The sequence below is a fragment of the Pseudonaja textilis genome, chromosome 4 (assembly GCF_049901715.1).
Source record: "Pseudonaja textilis isolate UNSWEBS1 chromosome 4, rPseTex1.2, whole genome shotgun sequence".
NCBI classification, from domain to species: domain Eukaryota; kingdom Metazoa; phylum Chordata; class Lepidosauria; order Squamata; family Elapidae; genus Pseudonaja; species Pseudonaja textilis.
This window is the reverse complement of record NC_141993.1, coordinates 45041949-45060011: the sequence shown is the minus strand read 5'-3', so window position 1 is coordinate 45060011 and position 18063 is coordinate 45041949. Positions and strand designations below refer to the sequence as shown.

Below are 18063 nucleotides of genomic sequence, written 5' to 3'. Positions count from 1 at the left end.
TTCATATTTGAAATTTCACAGGGATAGGACACAATCTCCACATCTTTTCGTACTGTGTTCCCAATATGCCCATGTACATCAATATGCCACATTATATAATAGCACCTTAGGACTATATAATTAATTTCTGAAAAGTACATCACATGCTAGGAATATTAGTACTGTAAACAACATTATGAATTCTGAATGGTGTTTCTTCAGACCTATCTCAATCAACTAATGAAAATTTACGTTAGCATCCTTCCATTTGAGGGTTTTTTTTTCATATTCCAGGAAATGTTAAAGTGATTTTCCTGCCAACCTCAAGTTTCTATTCCCAAGTTATGATTATGTTCCCCTTTGAGGGAAACTTAATAATTATGTTCACAAATCACAGATATATAGGCTTCTAATACACTACAGGTAGTTCTTAACTTCTGACTGGTCACTTAGTGAATGTTCAAAGTTACAATGGACCTGAAAAAGGAAACTTATTACCCGGATACAAAGTTCTGATGGTTGTCCCCCTCCTTGCATTACATGACCCACAGTTCAGGCTCTCAGCAATACAGCTACATGTATGGCCATTTGAAGCATATGTAATGATGTGACATAAATGACATGACATACTTGCCAAAAAGCAGCACTTTCAGTTTTCAGCAAAATCACAGCATTTTTTTTCATGGCCAACACACACACAAAAAGGTTGTAAAATTGTGCTGGTCATTTGACTGATCTGTTTTATGACTGTTATGACATTACCATAATGGGCAGTCTCCATTATGGTCATAACATATAATCAAACTATTTTTAGCTGGTTGACAAACTTCTTATTGCATATAAGATCATCTAACTAGAACATGACACTGAAGATTCACACTTGGACTTTTTCATGAAAATCTAGATGAAATTATTGACAAAGACTGTGAAAGTTTTTACCAGGACATTGGCACAATGGAAAAAGGATATCAGGACAACTGGATATTCTCAATGCTGGCTGACTATTGTTGGATACTGAGGCAACATGCATTGGACACCAAGTACAAACAAAAATCATCAGCAAAACATTTTTGGCCCTGTTCAACTCATGCAGCAAGTCAGAAATATTATGTGATATGTTAAATACATTATAGACATTAAATTAATCTTGTCAAGATTAGTTTGAGGGGATCTATTTTAATCACCAAAAAGTATTTCAAGAAGCAAAAGTTTTGAAAAAATATTGTTGTCAAGTGAAATCAGAGACTGACAATGATAGGTGGACTTCATTGCTCTAAGATATCAGAATTTACCCATTAAAGGTATCAGAGTTCACCCATTAATTTTAGCACTTTAGAAATAGATCTATGAAGTCTTAGGAAAGCTATTGAAATGTGGGGAAGAAAGTAAAGATTATGTAGGAAAAAATAAAACAGGTCAAAAAGGAGAAAACTACAAAAATAAGGATTAGTGGAGAAACTAGGGACAGAGTAAGGAATGGAAATGATTATGTGCAAATATGGTGAAAGCTGAGAAATTTAGGAGAAAACATCGAGAGCAGGATGGAATTTCTGCTAGGAGCTTGAAGAAGTTACAAAGAAATCAGAAGGAATACATTAAATAAATTGGAAGAAGAAAATAAAAAGAAAGTTTAGGAGAAAGAACATTATGTGCCTCAGTGTTCGGTGAATAAAAAGTTATATGTGTCTCTAATTACAATATATCTCAGTTGTTAATCAAGGTTATTATGTGTTTGGTTTGCTCTATCTGTACCTACCTGAAAAGGCTAAGTAGAAAGCATGAGAGGCCTACAAGATCTATGTGTTTCAATAGACTTTGAGTGAGTGAAGAAGTGACTGACCATAAATTGAACCTGGAAAGTTTGTTAAGGCGTATGCATATGATTTCCCAGCTTTTTCCAGTTTTTAATCCAAGCCTTCCTATTATATGTCACACAGATATACATTTTAATATTAATTTTAAAAGAATGGAGAAATAAAATAGACAATCTGTATTAGAATGTAAGAGTAGGCCTTAATGAAATTCTAATATTAGAGAATTTAAGTAGTTCAGGGTTGAACTGCAGAATCCTTGGTTCTTGTTTGCTTGCAAATGTTTCTTTACTCCAAAAGATAACATCATCAGTGCTGGTGAGTGTGGGATTTGCTCCCCTCCCCTCCTGTCAGTGTTACTGGGGTATGGTTTTCTGCTTGATTGTTTATCCATATAGTATAATCCCAGTTTATCTGTGTGTTTATGCTGAAAATGATGCACTCCGGCCTTTTTGTTTCCTTCTTAGTTTTTTATTGCCTCTTCTGAACAATGTGTAAATATTTATTTACATGTGTCTAAAAATGACTAATTTGTCTGAATGCCAAGTTTCCGGGAATTCCTTGCCATTTGGATTTGCCTAGGATGTTCAGTTTGCCAACTGAAATTGTGGTTGCTGTTTGCTGTGAGATGAAAGAGTTTTCACTGTGTATTCTGGCTGCAAGTGATGGGCTCTGCTATTTTTCTGCATATCTGTCCTCCATGTTGGCTAATACAGCCCTTTACATTGTATGTGTTTTTTGGATCCTGTTTTTTTTCTCCTTGTGGGATTATTAGGATTTTGGTTTTAATGAAATCCTATTGTTTTACTTGAAAATTGTTTTACCTAATTATTAAATTAGAAATGAAATTTTCTTTCTTGTTGAAGAACATTGATGCATTATGTACTGATGGGGAGAGTTATGTTCAAGTTGTGTTTTAACCTAATTTGTACCCATGGGATGACTGTGTTCTCTGGATCACAGTTATCCATTTATTCAGTACTTCTCCAAATCTTGTAATGCATTTATCTGATGAAAAAAATGCTTCAGAAATGGATGTCATGTAAAATTGCATTAAAAATGACTACATTAGAGAAAATAGAATTCACACAGAAGGATCACAACAACAACAACAACAACAACAACAACAACAACAACGATGTATTTGCATGTTAATCGAGACTTATCTTTTTTTCTTAAAAAAACAAATACTTGATCAGTTTCTGGAATAATCCCATTCATGCTGGAATAAAGTCCATGAAAATCTGGCAAAGAAATGCTTAATAACATATATGTCACTGTGTAATCCATTTATTACTTAAATAAATACGGGTTGGTTTCTAGGCAGTTGCTAGGATATATTTATTCCTGGGACTAAGTGCACCATTTCCATTGTGACATTCATTCCTGAAACACTATTGCCCCCTGGCTGTAAAAAGTGGGCAATGCATACAAATCAAAAACTTAACTTTCTTTCTTTCCTATACTTTAATATACAATTCTTTCAACACAGTTCAGGAATTACTTATTCTGCTGTCACAGGAAATCTGCACACTTTTACCCAGAATTTGTGACAAATCTGAAACTTGCAAGTGCAATGTCAGGTTTTCTTTTGGTGTGATAATCAAACACGATTCTTGTTTGTTTTTTTAAAAAAAGATTTTTTAAAACTAAAACAAATAAATAGAATTTTTAAAAAATGTAAAGCTAAAAAAATATATTTGATTGTAATTCCATTTTTATCATTTTAGAAATATGTCTTTTGTTTTTAATACTTTTAATGCTACAGATTGCCAGAGTCTCTTTGAAATATGATGGAAGACAAATAAATTTAGTTAATAAAAAAACCAAAAATGATTAATAGAATAGTAGAGTTGGAAAGAATTCTAGTTCAACCCCATACTCAAGAAGGAAACCCTATACCATTCCAGACAAATGGGTGTCCAATCACTTCTTAAAAACCTCCAGTGAAGGAGAATTCAGAACTTCTGGAGGCAAGCCCTTTCACTGATTAATTGTTCTCACGGTCAAAAAATTTCTTCTTAGTTATAGGACGGATTGCTTCTTGAGACATTGCTATTAATTTCTTCTAGTCCTACTGCAGGTGCTTTAAAGATAGGTTGATACCCTTTGCAAGATCTGGGTATGTCTACTCTAACAGATTCATATCATCCCTAGTCCTTCTTTTTGTTAGACTAGACATACCCAGATCTTGCAATCCATTCTTCATATGCCCTTATCTTTGTTGCTTTTTCTAGAGCCTTAACGTCTTTTTAATATCATGCTGACTAAAACTGTACTATTTAAATGTGGTTTTATCAATTAAGTATAAAGTGGTACTAACATTTCATGTGATTTTGATTCTATCCTTCTGTTGATGCAGCCTAAGACTGCATTTCTTTTTTGGTAGCTGAATCACACTGCTGGCTCTTGAGATGATCTTCTGAAGTGTTGGCTATTTCCTCCAGGTTTGGGTCATCTGCAAATCTGATGACTGACCCTTCTATTTCCTCATCTAATTTTTTTTAAATGTTGAAGAGTATTGGGCCTAAGACAGAACCTTGGATACCACATTCCATGTAGATATACAGTAGTTCCATTATGACATGTTGAATGTCGTGGTTCAGCAGTTACAAATTCATCTAGGGATGATATCTAAGCCACATTTTTCTATCTTAGCAAGCAGTAGGTTGTGGTCTACTTTGTTCAATGACTAATGAACTCCAAGTATATTATGTCTACAGCATTTCACTGATTCACTAATTTAGTCACTCTGTCAAAGAATGCAATAAGATTTATCAGGCATCATCTGTTTTTGACAAATCCATATTGACTTCTAGTAATAACTTTGTTTGCTTCTAGGTGTGCACATGTTTGTTGCTTGATTAGCTTTTACAGGATTTTTCCAGGTGTTGACGTCAGTCTGTAGGTTCCTGAATCCATTTTTTTTCTATTTTTTGAAGATGGGCATTGGCTCTTTTCCAGGCTTCTAGTAGTTGCCCAGTGCTCCAGGATGTTTGAAAGATCTGGTCCAGTGGTTCCAGGATCACGTCCACCAGCTCGTTCAGAATTCTGGGCTGGAATCCATCTGGTCCTGGTGATTTGAATTTGTCTAGAGTATATAGGTAGTATCTTACCATTTTCTTGCCTATTTTGACATGTATTCCTGTTTTTGTTAGGTTGGACTGTTTAATTTTGGACTGATTTATTAGTAAATATTTGTTGAGATGGACTAAGAAATCTACATTCCAGTCATCTTGAATTCTGATTTTTAATGAGCAGAATTTTAGTTCCTGTTCCTTCTCAGGAGCAGCATAACCCCAGAGATTCAGATGACCTTGTGGCCTCAATAAGATCGCAGAGACCTGGCCTTTCCTAGAATGAGGCTCTCTGTAATGATTGGAAATTGAATAACTATAGTTGGCATTAATTACATTATATGTTTATTTGTGTTGCTTTTCACCTTGATGGATTTTCTTCAGCCTTTAATTCTGTTAGTTGCCCAGATTTTCAGATTATGGGTTGAGCAACCATGTAAATTGATTAAATGCATAAAGAAGTAAACAAATGGATTATTAAATTCAGAATTAGGCTGTAAAGTATAGCTTTCCATAAAGTTCAATTCTTATTATATGCTTGATTCTGTTCTTATAGCTTGTCACTGATATTATAAAACATTGCAGACTGAACAGGATTTAGGAGCTAAATGTAGGAATCATGGAGAGTGAAGAATTATATTGATAAGAAAGGCTGCAGTGAAACTAACTATGTTAAATGAGACTACAGTACTTGTATAAATGGGAGACCTGTAGGGTACAAAGCCTGTAATTGCATTTAGTTGAATTAAGTTGCAATTACCCTACAGCACCTTTTTGGACAGCTATGAAAAGGTTAGAGCTTGATATCACCTTAATGCTGCCCTTTTTCAAGTGCTTGGAGAACATTAACATGTATCATTGCACCAAGATTACTTCTGCATTATTCTTCACTAATGTAGAAATGAATTGGTAATAGTATGTTACCTATTCATACGATGGTACAAAACATGCATTCCTATCATGAAATACTGAATCTTGATGTCACCATTTACGAGGTATATATAGTTCTGTAACTTTAGTGATGTTAGGAGCATATGCTGAGGTGGTACCACATTAATTAGAAAGACAATTCCCATCTATCCAATCTCTAGGATTTTTTTGTCCCCTGGGAGAAAATCAAGCTACATGTACATCTATATAGCAAAATCCATATAAGCTGTGACTTCATTCTTTGTTATTAAGCACAACTCACCAGTCAAAGTCTGCTTCTGTGCAGACACATGGCTCAGAGGACATGGCTCCAGCGTACTTGCCTTGCATGCATTTCTTTTCTGACTTACGCTTCTTGTAAGTCCTTTTGGCTCCCATGATGCATGCTTCTCCCTGAGTAAAGAAAAGAGAGGAGGGGGCTTTTACCACAGTGATCAGGTATATTTTTGCAAATTACAAATGCAAACAATTATGGTACACTAACACAAAAAGAAACAGTGGGGACCATTCATATTTTTCTACTGTAAGAACAAAGTCGTCATATAGTCAGTGTCTCAAAGATTATGGTGGTAGGACTATAATAGCAAAGAAATACTTGTGTGCAGATAATTGGGATTAGAATTTTCATTATTAATCAAGGTAGTTGTTAAGTGAATTGTGCCCAATTTTACAAAAACTTTTCACCCTGCAATGCTAATCACTGTAGTTATTAAGTAAATCACACAGTTGTTAAGTGAATAATAGCTTCCCCCCCCCCCCTTTGACTTTGTTTATTGGAAGCAGAAGGTGAGGTTGAAAATGTTGATCGCGTGACCTCAGAATGCTGCAACCCTCATAAAGACATTGCCAAGCACCCAAATTTTGATTCATGTCACTGTGCAGGCACTGCAGTGGTCATAAGTGCAAGGTTCAATTTTTACAGTGCAATTATAACTTCAAAAGGTTGCTAAATGAATGGTTGCAAGTCAAGGACTACCTACTATATATGTATGACTAAGAGCAAAAAGTATGAGCCTGGATTTATTCCTTTCCCATTCCTATATCAGATGAAAAAAACTTCCACCCACATACTCCCTGGAGTGAGACCCCCTGAAATAAAACACAGCACATACAGTACAGAAACGAGGTTTTAGTAATTTGGCCAAAATTCTATCAAATAAAAAGTAAGCAACTTTTTTTTTAAAGGCAGCCTCAATTTTTCAAGAGATGACCGGGAGCTTTCTAATGTCAAACAGTCATGAATTCTGCTGATTTCAAGCTCCAAGCTCAATATGTTATCCAAGCTACTTGTCCTTACCTGGTTATAAAGCTCCTAGCCATCTTTTATAAGATTGAAGCTGCCTTAAAAAAAAAAAAGTGAGGTGACAGAGCCTAGAAATTCTATACTCTTGTAAATTTAATGGATGTGATGCGGCTTTCCAAGTAATTAGGTAGTTTCAAATAGTGCTGTCCATAACACAGAAAACGTTTTGTTGTTCAGTAGCAATCTCATTTCAGGGCCTATGAACTTTCTATGTCTCAGCCAGCTAAACTTAAGAAAACAACATGTAGATTCCCAAACAAGAAGGATTAAGACCCTGACAACAGTCAAATTAACGTTGAACTGATTATTAATTAGTGCCATTAACCAGTGTCTAGTGTAACAGTATGACTAGATTAAATTCTTTTAAATTGAAGGTTATTTTGGTTTGCAGGGATGGCAGGTGACACAGAGAAACTAGGACAGTGAACACCATGTTTTAAAAAGTGAACTATTCCAAGATTGCACATTTTAAAGAGAGGAAGATATTGTTTTCTGTCCAGAAACTGAACTGGACACTGCAGAGATAGCTTTTTTTGGTCTGGCCTTGGGACCAGCTCTTTTTCTATTTCTGTACTTCCTTGTCTTTTAAAATAGGTGGGGAGGGAGAGAATTCACCATTCAGTTCAAAACAATGAAGTATGAAGCCTTTTTTTTAAAAAAAATCAAGTTTTACCTTTCACCATAAATGTTTACTAGTTGCAGGTAGAATGTATACCAAAGTGTGAATAGATAGTGAATTCAATGATTTTGAAGCAATAAATTAGGTTGATTCCCAACTTTTTAATTAATTATTATATTAATTTCAGTTCAATTCTAGGTCAGACTTTTTACCTGGCTGTGAAGCTGCCAGGGTCGATAATCATCTTCTGCACAGCGTCTATCAAAAATGGACTTGTAATCCACTTTTACCAACTGCCACTCAGAACGATGGCTGAAGTGTCCAAAAACACTGAATAAAACATTGAATGATTATAATAGTAGCAAACAATTATTTTAACAGATCAACAAAATGAAACGAATATAATACTATACATATCTCCTTACAAATTATGGCCCTAGTAAAAGAAAGAACTTTTCTGGTGTATACAGGATTGTGGCCTTAATCATAAAAAAGCTTCCAATTTCTCTTTAGTGATACATTCCAATTATAATAACAGCTTTCAAATGATATTGTAAGTTACAGGTTTAATTATGAACATAGATGGCTAGTATATAGAAAGTGGGATTTATAGGAAGGAAGGCGGGAAGGCAAGAAGGCAGGAAATCAAAATACAAGTATTATTTATGTATTTTTTTTTTCATTTATTTACAATATTTATAAATTGCTGATCAGTATTATTGATGTAGATGGTGATTATTCTTTTGGAACTGGCTGCATGAAGTTGAACAAATTAAAACTTCAGTAATCAAATATAGCAATAATAAATGCAGCGTAATTTTTCTTTCAACATTACACATAAACACCCACCCACACATACTCATGCACATATCTATTTATTAACAGAAATTAGTGGATAAACTTTCAGTTACTTAATGATTGATGAAAAATTAAGCATTATGTTACGTACCATAAATCAACTACAATCTACTTTGGTGCTTTATCTCACAGATGCAAGTAGCTCTACTTCAGTATGATTAAAGTTCAAGACAGGAGAGAATTGCTGAAATAGGCTAGTTTGTTTTACAGACTGGGCTTATGTGCATCCACATGGTAAGGCAGTGAAGTACATCTGATGTGCTGAAGAGATGCACCTCTTTCCTTCTTTGCATGTTCATATCCAAAGAGGTCCTTTGCTTGAATCTCAACCCAAAACATATCCCCATCAATTTTTGTATCTGCAAAAATCTACTAAAGAGTGCACAAGAATCATATTGACCAGTGGTAGGATTCAATTTTTTTTTACTATTGGTTCTGTGGCAGTGGCTTGGTGGGTGTGTTGTGGTTTTGTGGGTGTGGTTTTGTGGGCATTGTAGAAGAAGGATACTGTAAAATCCCCATTCCCTCCCCACCCCACTAACTTGCTTTCCAGTTCTGTTCTCCTGTGCAGGGCAACAAAAGAAGACCCAGCTAATCATCTGGGACTCGGGAGGTAGAGAATAGATAGGGGTGTAGCCAGGTAGAGGTGGTATTTGCTGGTTCTCCGAACTACTCAAAATTTCTGCTACCAGTTCTCCAAATACTCAAAATTTCCGCTGTTCTCCAGAACTGTCAGAACCTGCTGAATACCATCTCTGATATTGACGTAATCAGTGTAACACTTCACATTCTATTTATATTCTTAGATTACAAATGATATTTCATCTATTAGATTTCCTATATTTAATAACAATATAATGGACCTTATTGTTGTTATTTCATGTGAGATTTACCTATTTAACAATGCCAAAGGGCCTGGGGAATTCAGAGCAAAATGGAGCCCATTAAATGGCTGGTGTGAATGTGTGTGGTCCCCAGAGTGGGGAGTTATTATTTTATTAATTTTGTTTTTTATTTTTTTTATTTTTATTTCTTTTATATTGTGTTTTTATGTCCTTGTAAGCAGGGGTGGGATTCTACCAGTTCTCACCTATTTGCTAGAACTGGTTGTTAACATTCTAAGCAGTTCGGAGAACTGGTTGTTAGAAGAAATTACTGGCCTAATCCTGTAAGGAAGACAGGAAGGAAACATTCTGGGTTTGCTTATAGAAACTGCCTCTCTGTTAACCCTTATTACATTCTTGGCATTCTTGGTTCTCAGGAACTTCTCTGGAATTTTTCCCCCCTCCTTTGCTGGTACTTTGCTTGTGTGGAATGATCAAAGTTACAATGGCACTGAAAAAAGTGACATGACCACTTTTCACACTTACAACTGTTGCAGCATCTCCACAGTCATGAGAGGTCAGTCGAGGAGATGCGTGCCTCAATGTGAGTGATATTGAGTTGGCGACACCCAGCCAATAACATGACCACCAAGCTAACCTACGCCACAGAACCAGTTGTTAAAAATTTTGAATCCCACCCCTGCTTGTAAGCCACCTTGAGTTGCCATGTGCAAGTAGGCAGCAATATACATTTTCTAAATAAATAAAAATAAATAATATCTACTCACGTCATTATTAAAGTCTCTTCCCCAGGCTCTCCCAAAACCCCATCAACAAAAAGCGGGATGGAGGTGAAACTGTACTTGCTCCAAGATCTTCCTTCATCAAAACTTAACCTGGTGATAAAAAAGCAAAAGAAAACAGTAACAGAAGAAATAAAAATAATTTCTTTCTATATTATAAATAACTTTTCATAATAGATTACATTAAAGAAAAGAATAATAAACAAAAGCTGTTTTAAGGACACACAATCTCCCTAAGAACTATATATTCCTATGTATTATTTTGTGTAATGTTCACATATATAATGCCATGCATTTTGAAAGTTCAGGTAGTCCTCGAATTACAACAGTTTGTTTAGTGACCATTCAAAGTTACAATGATACTGAAAAATGTGGCTGACTGTTTTTCACAGTTATGACCTTTGTTGCATCTCCATGATCATGTGACCAAAATTCAAATGCTTTGTAACTGGTTCCATATTTATGACCATTGTTGTATCCCAAAGTCATGTGATCATCTTTTGGGACCTTCTGACAAGCAAAGTCAATGAGTAAGCCAGATTCACTTAACAACTGGTTATTAACTTATCAATTGCCGGAATTCACTTAACAACTGTGGCAATAAAGGTCATAAAATGGGGCAAAACTGACTTAACAAATGTCTTACTTAACAACAGAAATTTTGGGCTCAATAATGGTTGTAAGTCAAGGATTAGAATGTTATAGGAATGTTAAAGCAAATGGAAGAAATTGAATTAAATGCAGATAAATGGCAAAAGCTGAACATAAATCATCTAATATTATTCTTATATATTGCAGGCATATTAAGCATAATTTCCCTAATTTGGAAAGGCTTAGAATGAAACTATCATTATCAACATATTAAAAATAGGACACCAAAAGAAAGCATTTAAAAAACAGGACACCCAAAGGCATACATAACAAGTGTTGACACACTCTTAGGAATGATTGGAAGTGGATAATGCAAGGTTGTGGTTATTGAATTACAGCTACTAAGTTCTCTCGTGATATGTGGGCTTTGGAAAACTGTAGTTCAGCAGTGGAGGATCACCACTGGAGGACATGAATATCATGCTAAAATTGTAGAACGTGGAATTGTGAAGTACACTAAAAGTATAATAACAGATGTCAAAGTGACAGAGGAACAATTCTTTGCCTAGAATGTCTTTAATATAAAAATACCTTTTTATGTATAAAACAATAGATTTAAAGTCAGATAAGAAACCCACTCCATATGTATTTTTATACATCATAACTACTACAATAATGGAGATAAATAAATGTTCAGAAATGTATGAATACTGACGATAACTCAGAATTAGGACTACAACTGCTCTCACACTTAGTAATTGTAGATACAACCATCCACTTGAGATCCTGTCACATTGGTTCCATGGCAAATCATAAATTCAAGAACTCTACATATTTTACTAATGGTTTCAAAGAGATGCTCTTGAAAGTACGGGAGAACAATCACAGTATCCCTTTAAAGAAACTTTTTTAAAAACTCATCCATATTAGAAACACCTAATATAGGAACAAAATAAGTTCAGTTGCATTGATATCAAAATGTGCTCTTCCATATAGAATCTGCACTTTTTCTGGTTACATTTGTCCTTGGTTACTACTTTTTTAAAAAATTATAATTTGTTTTTCCCCAACGTGAATATTTACACCCTGTTCCTTTTTTAGTCTCTTCTTGTACTTTCTTTTCTTATTCTTCTATATCAAGAGGGTTTAACCTTCAGTGTTCTTTATATCTTTCTAAACTGCAGCTAAATTTCCTAACCTTCAGCTAGAACAAAACAATGCAACTTCTTAATACTAATGTAGATTATAATATTGCCCTGCAAGTGTTTTGTTTGTCAAAAATTGTATGTATAAAATGCAGATATAGTTTTATTGGGGTGAAAAAGAGGTAGCATGCTCATTTGTTTAATTGACATATCCTGGCACTTAGTAAAAAGTTTGGTCGCAATCCAACAGCTAATGGCATATAATACACACTGAAGGACTCTATGATGAATGGAATTAGAGAAGTCACATTAATTACCAGAGATGTCTGATAGGCAGAGATGTATGTTTCATAGCAACCAAAACCCCACCTTGGTCCAGATAAAGGACGCTGTGTTCATCTTCAAAGATCTAGTGAGACACATAAAAAGATAATGGAATCCTTTGTTTGTAGAACCAAGGGGCGACAAGTTTCTCTTGTAATAAATAAGTATATAAACATTTAACCATATTAATGTCCCCCCCCTCCAAAAAAATATATTGTTAGGAATGAGAATGATCAAGATTTTATTTCATTGTTTAGAAAAAAAAGAGGAAGGAAGGAAGGAAGGAAGGAAGGAAGGAAGGAAGGAAGGAAGGAAGGAAGGAAGGAAGGAAGGAAGGAAGGAAGGAAGGAAAGAAAAAAGGAGCTTGGTCATCTGAAGAATGGAAGTCTTTAGCAATATAGATGTATACATGGTGAGAATATCAGATAATATGATACCTGGACAGGATTAGTAATAATTTATTCAAAAGAAAGGTTTACAGTTATTGAATAATGATTCTTTTTTTCATTATTCTTCATTATTCTTTTTTTTAACTAATCATTTAGTGGTACCTTATCTGTAGCTTTCCAAGCCAAACACAAACAGTAAAATATATATGCATATATTTTTCATGTATTGCAGCATATAAACTTTCTTAGATGAAAATTCTAGTTACATGAAAAAAAGATATTGTAAATTCCAACATTTGTATACTTTGCTAACCATAGCTCTAATAAGTATTCATTTGATTAGAAATGTGGGATATCAATCAAATAAATAAATCTTGCAGATTTAACAACCACAAAAATGGAATTTCCTTTTGGTAAACCAATCAGTTGTCTGAGAAGTTGTGATTCAGAGAAGAGGTGGAGCCTGAACCTCAAATTTCCCCCTTGAAAGTCTTGCTTAAGAAGTGGAGGTTCTCATCACATTCCTAGAAATATAATCTTGGTCTACATTTGGAAGCATAAAGGCCATCTATTTCTGATTAATTTAGAGCAACTTACAGTGATAAATGCTTTGTTTACTTTTAGATTAGATCTATATAATCTATGCAATCTATGTAGCATGGAATGTGTTTGCAAACTTCATTTAGTAAACAACATATCATCATGAATTGCAGACCAATCTCCAGACCAATCTAAAATTAACGTGTGGTATCTAGCACTTTTTGGGAACCAATTCTTGCTGGTTTCAGTTTTAAAGCCTAAAAATTTAAGAAATATCGTCTCTCCTGTACTTATAGGATAGTCAGTTTGAGGATATCTTTTCTATTCCACCACCAAAAGAAGTTTGATATGAATGTTGGATGCTCCTAAAATAATTCTTTTTAGATATCAATTCAATTTTGTGCAGAACCATATTTTTTAGATATACTACATATTTTAATTGGTACCATAAAAATATTTCGATTTATATTTAGAGACCTATAGACAGGACTCCCAATGTTTTATGTCTAAGAGATTCAATAAGTATTAATAGAGCACTTAGACTTTGCTTGGTTAATTCTCTTAAGTATGTTCTTGAATTGAGTTTATGAGGTGGTAATTGCATATTAATTAAATGCCAAGTACTTGCTAAAATGTATTCAGTGATATACAAGAGTCATGCATATTGTTGTCCATATTATTATCTGATTGTTAAACCTCTTTAAATGCTTATACTTAGTTAATGGATATAGAGTTAATTTGGGAAGTAGGAAAGCAAGGGGAAAACAACACATTTTATTTAGTAATTCTCATTCTTAGCTTTGTGTAAGAGATTGTAGTTATATCAGTATAAATAATCTACCTGAAATACATGTAAATCTTTAACACTTGAACCAAGATAATGTTCTTATGTATTAGTTTTATTGTTGTTTATTTCTTGTTCTTATCAATAAATGGTTCACTAAAGATGAGCCGGCATACCTGGCAGTTAGATTTGATTTATGTCTAGTTGTATTTTGCTACTTATGGATGATTAAAGTCAATGGCATAACATAGCTTTTCAAAAACTTATGCTCAGTTTGCCAAGCATGAATATGGAACTTTAGATTTTGAGACAATAATTAAAGTTATAATAATCCACAGAAATTAGTCCACTTAACTATATTTAACAATATTGAGCAAACACCCATTGAAATAAAGCATGCTGGTGGGGAATTCTAACTGAATGCCTTATCTAGATTCTGCAGAAATATCTCCATTGTCTTTCTAGCAGCCAACAGCTTTCTTTCTTTTAATCAGAAATATGTTTTCCACTGACCTGCCTTCATCTCTGTTTTTCTCATATATCTAACCACTGAGCAATTACTTTCCCAGAATAGAGGCAAGAACAAGTTTTCCTCAATTCCCCTTTCTCATTCTGCATACATTTACTAGAAAGCCGCCTTCATGTCTTTGTTCATTAGATCAAAGAGATGAAGATCCCTCTATCTGGGATTGTCTTTTCTGATAATTCCTTCAGATCTACATTCTATAATTATTTATCCTCTCAGCCTCAAGAACAAGGCTCAAGAATCCTGAGGCTATAGGAATCTGCTTGGAGGTTTTTCTGGGTAAGGCACTAGTTTCACTCCTCCCACTTTTTAAGCTATACTACAAAATTGTTTTCTTTAGCCAATGGGGAAGGATTTAGTTACATACCCACCCACCCACTCTCCATCCCCATTTTGCTGTCACCATACATTTTAAAGCAACAACACAATCTCCTTCTTGTTCATTGAGATTTTGAGTTTTTGGTGCCTTAGTGAAATATGGGAAGGAGAAAGCATATATCTAACTGAATAAGTCTTGTTCAGTCACTACATCTTTTTTTCAAAGGTTTTGTAACCAGGGAATTAAGTTAGTATAACTTTGTAAATGAGAATGAACAGCACAATAGCATGTAAATGATGAACCACATTTTCCTCTTGTCATAAATCAGTGGGAGTAGGATTAAATAAAAGGAAAAAGAAATGAATTAAATAACAGTAAACTAAAAAGTAACTACTGAGATGCCATGGTACCTGCTAAAGGATATTATGCAGGGTGAAAATATGTGAATCTTCCAATAACATATAATATCTATAATGGTAACGTTCATAATTGTACAAAAAGGAACAGATGCCCTAAACTGGGATTCTAGTTTGGTTTTCTTACATACATGAAGAGTGATTATTGATAATCTTACTTGTCAGACCCTTTTTCACAGTTTCCCCTTGGAAGGTAAAAAGTAATTAAGATAGACTGCCACTAGTCAGACGGAAACTCAGGGCTTTTTCTTCAGCCTACCTCTTAAAGCATAAAAAAGGAAAGTATTTTGAAAACAATAGAGAAATTAATAAATGTTATGCTAGCTCAAGGGGTAACTATGATAGGATGAGCTCCCTTTTTAAACCAATAATTTAAGCCAAACATTAATTATATAAACAGGTCTATCTGAAAAGGGGAATATGTGAAAACAATGGAAGGCACACAAAATTCAAGCACACAAAATACCAACTAAATAAAATAATCATAGATACCGTATATTAGTTATTTACTAACTTTTGGCCCCAAATCAACACATGTTCAAAGTTCAATGAAGAGAGGATAGCTGAGGGGGAAATTATCTGCTCCCAGTCCACATTATCCTCTGTTTTATGAGGACTGGAATGTGGAGGCTAACAGAAAATTAGCCTCTTTATGGAGATTAATAGTTGTTTTGCACAATCAAGTAAAATGCTCCAATAAACTGCTCCTTAGAGGTATTTCACACTATTCTCCTCCCCCAGTTGACCACTTTTTGCTTTTATTGCTACTCACTTGTCTCCAAGTGTTTCCAGCATCAGACGAAACAAACATGCTGATATCATTTTCTGACAACTCTGATCCAATGTTACCTGTAAAGAAAAGTACCCCACCTATAAAACTTAAATGTAAAAGAAAACTGAAATCTTTGTGCTTTTAGTAATATATATTGTGCTGAACAGTGATGACTTAAGGATGCAATTTATATTAAAAAGCAGAAAAATGGAACAATGTTAATTTATCAATAGTTTGTGTGGATGTTATATATATTATATATATTTATATATATTATTTTTATTATTATCATATATATTAGTTAATCATGTTGCAATTCTTGCACCAACCTTAAAAAATAAAGGTAAGACAAATGTTGTCCTTTAGATGATGACAAGATTCAATTTCATAGCCACAAACCAGCAATAAGGGTATCACAAAACAAATATTTCCCACCTTTTTTGTTAGGTTTTGTTAAGTCAATTTTGTTACCTTCCTTGTTTTTGCTGACAGAAGATGAAACACGGTGATTTTACTCAGGCCAAACTTGAGAGTTCATGAAAAAAAAAGAGATTTAAACTAGATCTTCTTGGTTGCAACTATTACTTCATGTCACCTTTGAACCACAAGTTGAAAATTTGAACTTTTATGTTGCACTTAATAATAAGAAATTGTAGACTTTAGTTATATAGCATGGAATCTTTCTTACCAGAGGCTACAATGATTCCTGGAGCTGTATCGCGACTGGCAATATTACCAGAAGTGTAAGGATTCTCTGAAACCTTCAGGTGGAGATGAAGAGAGCAATATGGCTTGAAAAACAAACAAACAAGGAAATCCTAATCAGTACTCGAAAGAATATAGCATAGCATAGCATAAATCTTAAAGAAATTAATACAGCTACAGTATTTTTATTGTAATGCAAGTGCTTTTATACAATTGCATTCATTCCCAAGTTACAAAGACCTTGGGGAAAAATCCACAATCCGTAATATTCAAAAGCATCTGACTACCAGATTTTAGACACACAGCAGGACCATTTTCCCCTCCTTCCTTAGCCTATTTGGCTCTGACTTTTAAAATGTAGTATAATGTGATACAGATGGATCAAAAGTAGTGTCTTTGTTCAGATTTCTCCAACTTAGGTTTAGTTAAAAATCAAGAAATTACAATTCTTTATCATATTACTGTTTTAAGGATTTATCTACTATGTGCATGAGAAGGAATTTCAAAAGAAGTAACTGGTTGTTGGCAGAGAAAGGTTGTTTAGTTTATCAGAATGACTCTCCTTCCAATTAATTTTATGTTCACATAAACCATATATAATCCTTGCAATTCAGGTTTGAAGAAAATGCAAGTTTTTGATGTCAAAGTAGGTGAAAAGGGCTAAATAAGGAGTCTCCAGCAGAGAGAATGGAATTGAACATGAAAGTGAAGAGATGATTTAGGATGAAACTGAAGTGATAGAATGCTGGTAGGAGTTTTTAGAGATCTGTACTTGGATGACAGTAATATGTAGACCAGAATTCAAATGAATGTTCTAAATGTTAATGTTCAAGAAAATGAATGATGAAAAGCAAGTCACAAATGCTGTGAAAATGTTAAAAATGGTAAGGCTGCTCTAAGTACAGAAACATTACAGTGTGGATGTGCTGCAAATGCAGAAATATTACAATATGTGAGGTGGTTTAGATAAAAATTTAGGAAATGCAGTATAGTTTTATGTCAAGCAGAGAATACACAGATCAGATATGTCTTCTTTAGAAGGGTATTAAGGAATGTATGACTATGTAAGATAAAGCTTATTGTGCACATGTTGGTTATGACAAATGAAGTGGCTTGAATTAGAAAATGTTTTCTATGACCATGTAGTTGAAAGTTCCTAAATGCAACTGGAATGATATAAGACAAAAGTAAAGTCCACATTAAAATGGAATGTATAGTAAATAATTCAACTTATCAGATGAACAAGGAGTATTTAGGTGCCATTACACATAATTGGTCAGAAAATCAATGCACATATAGATTTGTATGGAGGTGACATTGGCTGAGAAGCTGATCATTTTCAGTGCAT

General features: G+C 34.1%; 1 protein-coding gene across 5 annotated transcripts in view; it reads right to left on the bottom strand.

Annotated features, from left to right (window-relative positions):
• SORCS1 (sortilin related VPS10 domain containing receptor 1) overlaps positions 1 to 18063 on the bottom strand; it is a 452701-nt gene that overhangs the window by 56064 nt on the left and 378574 nt on the right. For all 5 annotated transcript variants that reach the window (XM_087932772.1, XM_087932776.1, XM_087932771.1 and 2 more), the window contains exons 11-16: positions 16699 to 16801; positions 16011 to 16087; positions 12258 to 12349; positions 10190 to 10297; positions 7932 to 8049; positions 6060 to 6190 (exon numbers count right to left, since the gene is read on the bottom strand). In XM_087932772.1, coding sequence (XP_087788898.1) covers positions 6060 to 6190; positions 7932 to 8049; positions 10190 to 10297; positions 12258 to 12349; positions 16011 to 16087; positions 16699 to 16801 — 629 coding nt within the window. The remainder of the gene's footprint in view (positions 1 to 6059; positions 6191 to 7931; positions 8050 to 10189; positions 10298 to 12257; positions 12350 to 16010; positions 16088 to 16698; positions 16802 to 18063) is intronic.